The sequence below is a fragment of the Callionymus lyra genome, chromosome 16, assembly GCF_982586985.1.
Source record: "Callionymus lyra chromosome 16, fCalLyr1.hap1.1, whole genome shotgun sequence".
Lineage (NCBI taxonomy): Eukaryota > Metazoa > Chordata > Actinopteri > Syngnathiformes > Callionymidae > Callionymus > Callionymus lyra.
Window position 1 is genome coordinate 9,251,950 of NC_141833.1, and position 7,056 is coordinate 9,259,005.

The window sequence follows — 7,056 nt, forward strand, 5'->3', positions numbered from 1 at the left end:
CATCTTTCATAAATGTCAAGGTTTTTTTTATATATATATAACGTATGAAGTGCAAACAACATGAACAACAGAACCTCAACATGTTCCATCCTCCCCATCAGTAAGCAACACTACCAGTATGTCTTATTATAAATGTTATCATAAATGTCTTTTATTTTTCTATGGCATTATCCTTGAAGGGAATAAAGTTCTTTTTTAATATAAAAAAACAACATTTCCAGTGTGAATTTCTTCACTCATTTTTATATACTCTACCGCCCTCTGGTGGCTCAAACGACAACTAAAATATGGATCATTTTAGTTTATTTCACTTCCGGGTCACATGACAACGCTGACTAGTTCCATGTGTAAGTAAGTAAGTAATTTATATTTATAGAGCGCTTTTTTAGACGCTTAAACAATCAAAAAAAAAAAATACTCAAAAAAATATATACTAAATGTATCAAATTTTGGCAAATATTGGTGGAGCTCACGTTCGTTGACAAGCATGATATGTTCAAAACAAGACGTGACAAAATGTCTTCAGTGAGTTCTTCTCTACACAACTATAGCAGCTGATCCAACAACAAACAATAACACAAACAGTTATTTGTACCCATGGGGTATAAAGTTATTTCCGTAGTCCGTAATGTTAGCAAAAATATTCTGAGTGGATAAAATAAAACAGACTACATTCATTTTAAAAACAAATCACTGGTGCTGTGTCTCAAATCGCATACTAGCGTACTCAAAGTTAGTATTTTTAGTGCGTAAGTGCGTCTCAATTCTTAGTATGCGAAATTAAGTGCGCCATGCACACTAAATTGGCGTACTAAAATGCCCACAAAACTGAGCATGGTTCGATGGACACTAACCACCCTAAACAGCCGCCATCTTAGTGACGTTGTAAACGGAATTTACGTCATATATAAATGCATATATATGCATATACTTACAGGTGTATTTTCCGCAGATACCAGCTTAAATATCTTTGAATATTTGGATTCACATATTTTTTCTTTATTTCTTCTTCCAAACTTGCGAAACGTGCTGCCAGCAGGTAGCGATAGTGTTCCAACACCTGGTTGCAACCATCGTTAAATAGTAGTAGAAGAAGAAGCTGTCGCGTCATTTCCTGTTAGTGCGTAGCGGCAGTGTTTGATTTGAGACATACTATCTGTGGAGAATTTGCGTACTAGTTAGTACGTACACTATCCCGATGCATACTAACTTCTAGTATACGAAGAGAAGTATGCGATTGGAGACACAGCATGGGTGACATCTGTCCGTCAAAGACACTTGATCGACTGACAGGAAGTGGGCGTGCTGAACGTGCATGTGACCACGTCCCCGCGACCCTTGACCTCGACCAGCTCCTGCTCCGTGGTGGCGTTGGACGACTCCACGCAGAAGGGGTGAAAGTTGACCTGCGCCGTGTCAAAGTCCCACGCCTGCCTCAGGGTGAAGTCCATGAAGGCGTGGTGTCTGATGGACGCCCGGTGGTCGGCGTCGTTCCGGTAGCTCGCCGTGCGCAGCGACGCGTAGCTGGTGTCGTTGCTGTGGAGCGACGGCGGCGAGGGTTGGCTCTCCACGATGGTGGTCTCCTCGCGCCCGGCCTTGAGCGCCGACACCGTCCTCTTCAGCTGCTCGCAGCCCTTGAGCAGCAGGTTCTTGCGGCACAGGATGTAGACCCAGGGGTCCAGGATGGGGTTGAATGAGGCGAAGCGGATCGCCAGCAGGTCGCTGCGGTGGTCCGGGGTCCCGCCGGCGGAGATGTAGGCGGGGTCGTAGAGCTGGTTCACGAAGATGCGCACCTGACGCACAAAACAAACACTTTATTAATATTATTTTAGTTTATCATGAAGATTAGTAAACGTTTATGCGTCTAATACAGATGTGTCAAACTCATCAACGCAAGGGGCCACAAATCTTTTTAGCAGTTTTAGTTTAAGGGCCAAAGAAAAAGAATGATTGATTTTGATATTCATTTCCATTCTTTGAGGTTCAATTTATCTTAATAATCTGTGTATTTGCTCTTATTCATCAAACCTTTTATTCAACATGAATTTTACTATTATTGTTGACATCCATCATCTTCTTACCTTATCTTATCTTAGAGACAGACATCTTTATAGGTCACCAACTTTCACATTCATCGACGTCGATTTTAATAAGTATTTTAATAATCAATAAGCTTTTGATAAGTAGAGAAAACAACATTTATTTTTCTTCAGAATACTCATCCTTCTTATAAAATGGCTCCTGCAAAGGTTTAATTCATTTATTGTCTGTGATTCACTGCGATTAGGTTTCAAGAACTTTGAAAGTTCATAAAATTATAATCAAAAAGACAAATAAATTATATTTTTAAACAAAACATGTAGCGAAGTATCGAGAATATCATATAACAAAATTAATAAATATGTGAAATTGTTAAGAATGATTAAAAATATAGTTGATTTACATTTAAACCGACATAAAAATATATATTTTGGTGATGTTTTTAATACTTTCAAATACATTTTTAACCATTCTTTTTCTTTTTTTTTGTCCATTTCAAGAGAATATCTTTAATTTCGTCTGTGTAACATGGAGTAACATTCTACCTGTTTTGTATCTCTGTGTAAGGATTTCGTTTTTTAAATATAATCATTTAACTTGCTAACTGGTCAACAATATGGTTAAACTTTCTTTACAGTATCTTGCTTTTATGAACTGGTATTTGTGAGTAGAAAGACAGATGTTCTCACCACTAGAGGGATGGAGCAGACCAGGAACACGATGGTCATGAAGATCAGGAGCCAGAACATCTGGATCTCCGCCGCGGACGTGACCGAGGGCAGGCGGGGGAACCTCCGCCGCAACGACCCCCCTTGCTCGCAGACCTCCGCCCGCACGATCCCGGTCCTCTGGTTCATGCCCAGCAGGGACCTGCAGACCGCCAGGTTGCACAGGACCGTCACGGCGATCAGAACCACCATCACCCCGCCGTACAGGAAGGAATAACAGGCGCCCAGCGGGTCCTCCGCCCTCCAGTCCAGGAAGCACCAGGTCCCCGGGTGGTACCGGACGTGACGCCCGAACCCGAAGCTGGGCATGATGCCCAGGACGATGTTGGCCAGGTAGGTGACCAGGAGGGCGAAGCGCGCCATGCTGCGGTCGATGTGCTGCGAGTAGAAGTACGCGCGGTTGATGGCCAGGTACCTCTCCACCGCCATGGCGCACAGGATGGACATCCCAGCCGAGCCGAAGAACAGCATGGAGAAGGAGAAGAAGTGGCACAGGAGGGTCCCTCCGGGCCAGCGTCGGAACACGTAGGTGGCGATGACCACCGGGCTGGTGAAGCAGGTGCCCAGAAGATCCGTGATGGCCATCCCGCACACCAGCGTGTAGAAGGTGGTCTCCTTCTGCTCCTTCTTGGAGATGCACAGGACCACGATGGCGATCAGGTTGCCCAGGACCCCCACGGCGAACATGGTGGCGGAGATGACCAGGGACCTGGACTCCAGGCGCAGAGGGGGGAACCCCCTGAAGCCCAGGGTGACGTTGGCGTCTCCGAACTGGGAGTCGTTGATCATGGTCGGGTGTGGAGGGAGAGAAGAAGTGGACTCATGGTTGAGGAGGACTCAGGTGTGTGTGGTGTCAGCTGGTGTTTACACTGGAGCTGCTGCTGGTATTTAAGCTGTGTGTTGATGTCAGGACGGTGACGTGCGGGCGCGCACTCCTCAGATCGCGTTTCCAACATTTATCTAGTCCGGATTTTTGCACTTATTTTTAGAAAAACAACATCAGAGCACAAACTAGATCGCAAAAATACCACTTTGTCTCGTTACAAAAATAAAAAAATATGATGGAAAACTTGTCTGAAGTGATTTTGTTGGTGTTTGTTTGTTGAACTTCCTCAGATGCATAATGCTTGCAAATAAAAAAGAAAAAAAATATATATTAATACATAAAAATTACATAAAAATAAAATTGTTTTTTAAGGGAAAGCTTTCTGGCACTAGTAGTATATGAGTATACTTAAAAGTAAAATTCTGTCATTAAGTCAGAAGAACTTTCAAATGAGTAAACTTGAAGTTCACTACAAGTACATATATTTTATGCACTTATTTTTAGAAAACAACATCAGAGCACAAACAAGATCGCAAAATACAATTGTCTCATTACAAAAATAAAAAATAATATGATGGAAAACTTGTCTGAAGTGATTTTGTTGGTGTTGGTTTGTTGAACTTCCTCAGATGCATAATGCTTGCAAATAAAAAAGAAGAAAATATATATTAATAAATAAAAATTACATTAAAATAAAATAGTTTTTTAAGGGGAAAGCGTTCTGACAATGATAGTATATGAGTATACTTAAAAGTAAACTTCTGTCATTTAGTCAGACGAACTTTCAAATGAGTATACTTGAAGTTCCCTACGAGTACATATACTATATGTAGACTTAAAGGGCAACTGAAAACACAACTTTCCTGACTCACATGTTTCAAATGTTAAAATCCTCTCAAGGATGCAGTAAGTAAGTAAGTAAATTATTTTTATTTATATAGCGCTTTTCCAGACCAGGGTCACAAAGCGCTTAAACAATCAAAACAATATTCAATAAAGTATATATTTTAAATATCAGGATAAAACTGGTAACACAACAGGAGTTCCAGAATATCAAGGAAAAGCCTGAACAAATAGAAACGTCTTAAGATGTTTTTTGAAATAGTCAGTAGATCCATCAAGCGCAAAGAGAGAGGAAGATTGTTCCAAAGCTTAGGAGCAACAGCCTGAAAAGATTTCTCTCCTCTGGTCCTGAACCGTGTGAGAGCGAGGAACCATCAGTAGATTCTGATCCACAGACCTCAGAGCCCGAGCTGGGGTGTAAGGGAAAGCTTTCTGACACCGGTAGTATATGAGTATACTTAAAAGTAAACTTCTGTCATTAAATCAGACGAACTTTCAAATGATGTATACTTGAAGTTCCCTACAAGTACATATACTATACTATATGTAGACTTAAAGGGCAACTAGAACCCAACTCTCCTGACTCACATGTTTCAAATGTTAAAGTCTTCCTTTCCAAGATGCAGTAAGTCTCACATTATAACCATGTTTTTTTTAAGTTATTACTTTCAAAGTTCTCCACCGACTGAAATCTCGGCGAACGAGAGGTTACGAGAGCAGAGTCCATTACGACGTAATAATGGCTGCACTCCTCCAGCCAGGTGTAATCACGCCCGCTTTGTTTATACAAAGAGTCCCTTGGAGGTGGAGACTTCCGGGATTGATGACTCGCGGTGATGAACATTGATGTTTGACCAATAATAGCAGAGTGGGCGTGGTTATGGTAAACAAGATTTCCTCTCCAGAAAAACAGTGTTTTCTAATGTAAATATTTCAATGAAAAGAGTTTTGTACAATCAGACACATACTGATGATACAATAGAGTCGAACATCTATTTAAGACACACTTAAATCAACACATTTGTTGTGCCCCCCCCCCCTCCCGGCCCCCCCGCTGGTTCCCCCTGAATATTCCAGCACCAAGGTCAGCATCATCAGAAGTACAAAAAGTATTTTCACGTGTGTACAATCAAAGGTTTTCAACAACAAAGTTTTCTCACTGATGACGCATTGAATGGCTGCAGATGTTCAATAAAACTTTATTAATATTTGATTTGTGACAAGCAGTTTAAAATGTGAAGCAGCAGATGTTTCTGTTCAGTGCAACCGTTGCAATCACATAAAATTGATGTACAACACAATTCCTATTTCACAGATATGTGCATCTTTTAATAGCTAAATAACGTTTATGAGCTCAAGTTATGCCAACATCTGCATTCCACCGTCAAAGATCAGTTTCCAAATAAGATGCTACAGATTAAAGACAAGCATTAATGTTTCAGTGAAGATGTCGAAGGACTTTCAGAAAGAGTGAAATCATTGAAGTAAACATCTGAATAAAACATTGTCACGACTGCTCACTTCGATGTTATATTGTGTGTTGTATAAAAGCTCCAACCTCCTTTGAAACCTCCAAACAGTTTTAAGACTAGTTTTAAACTAAGTAAGTAACTAGGTAAACATTATTTGTAAAGCCTCTTTCTAGACCAGGGCACAAAGCGCTTTGACATTCAATACACAGTTCATAGACAGTATACATAGAATTTATCCCAACATTTTTGTTACAATGAAATAAATATAATTAAATGAACAGAAATACATTTAATTAAATGCACGTTTTTTTTATTTTTTAAACTAAATTGCCCCCAAAAAAACAATTTCTAAATATATTCAATAACAATCAAAACTATTAGAAAATGTGTCATTAACTGACAGATTTATATAATATATGTACATCATAATTATAAATGTATTTATTACATTACACAGAATTAAATACATGTGTAAATAATTGAGAAAAAAATTGATCATTGTCAATTTAGTTAAAAAAAAAAATAGTAAATACACTACTTTATATAATAATGAATATTTACGACAAATTTAATAATGAACAGAGCGAGATAGTATAAGAAAATAAAATTAAAATCTAAACAAATTAATTGGCTGTGTATACATAAGATACCAGGTGAATAACAAAATAAAAGAAAGTAGAAAAGTAAGTTAACAATTAAACATGTGAATAGAAATAATTAGAGAAAATGTAAGATATGTATCAATAGCAGTAAAAAGGCAGGAATTTCAGGACTGTTAGATTAAGGAACAATAAAGAGTCATTGAGTTCATTCACTTTCGAATTTAAGAGTAGCTGCAAGAGTGAACGAGAGGACACAGAAAGGGTGGATTATTTAGTGAGTTAATTAAAATATGAAGTTCAATGAGCTGAGAAATGACTGCGAGCCTTATCATCACACCTGAAATTCTGAAGTCACATCTAATATTCATTCCTACCAATCACTGTATTGTCAACGTTTATCTATGTTATTATCAAGACTGACAACTAGCTTAGCATCGACGCTAACTGTCCTGATTGTCAATTTCTGACATAGTTTGAAAAAATGTATTATATATACAGTATAGATCATTTATGTATATATAATATAGGTGTATATAATATATATA

At 38.9% G+C, this 7,056-nt stretch overlaps 1 protein-coding gene across 1 annotated transcript; it reads right to left on the minus strand.

The window, feature by feature from the left end:
- Positions 1 to 187: 187 nt before the first annotated feature.
- On the minus strand, positions 188 to 3,812 carry ptger4c (prostaglandin E receptor 4 (subtype EP4) c). Its single transcript, XM_087810861.1, has 2 exons — positions 2,730 to 3,812; positions 188 to 1,793 (listed from the first exon to the last, which is right to left on the minus strand). The coding sequence occupies exons 1-2, from the start codon at positions 3,555 to 3,557 to the stop codon at positions 1,269 to 1,271; spliced, it is 1,353 nt and encodes a 450-aa protein (XP_087666987.1). The 5' UTR covers positions 3,558 to 3,812; the 3' UTR covers positions 188 to 1,268.
- Between the last annotated feature and the right edge of the window lie 3,244 nt (positions 3,813 to 7,056).

Bases quoted from the DNA above. Each gene is read 5' to 3' on its own strand.
- ptger4c (XM_087810861.1), bottom strand. From the start codon at position 3,557: ATGATCAACGACTCCCAGTTCGGAGACGCCAACGTCACCCTGGGCTTC. The intron at 1,794-2,729 runs GTGAGAACATCT...TTTGTGCGTCAG, and splicing joins TCTGCTCCATCCCTCTAGTG to GTGCGCATCTTCGTGAACCA.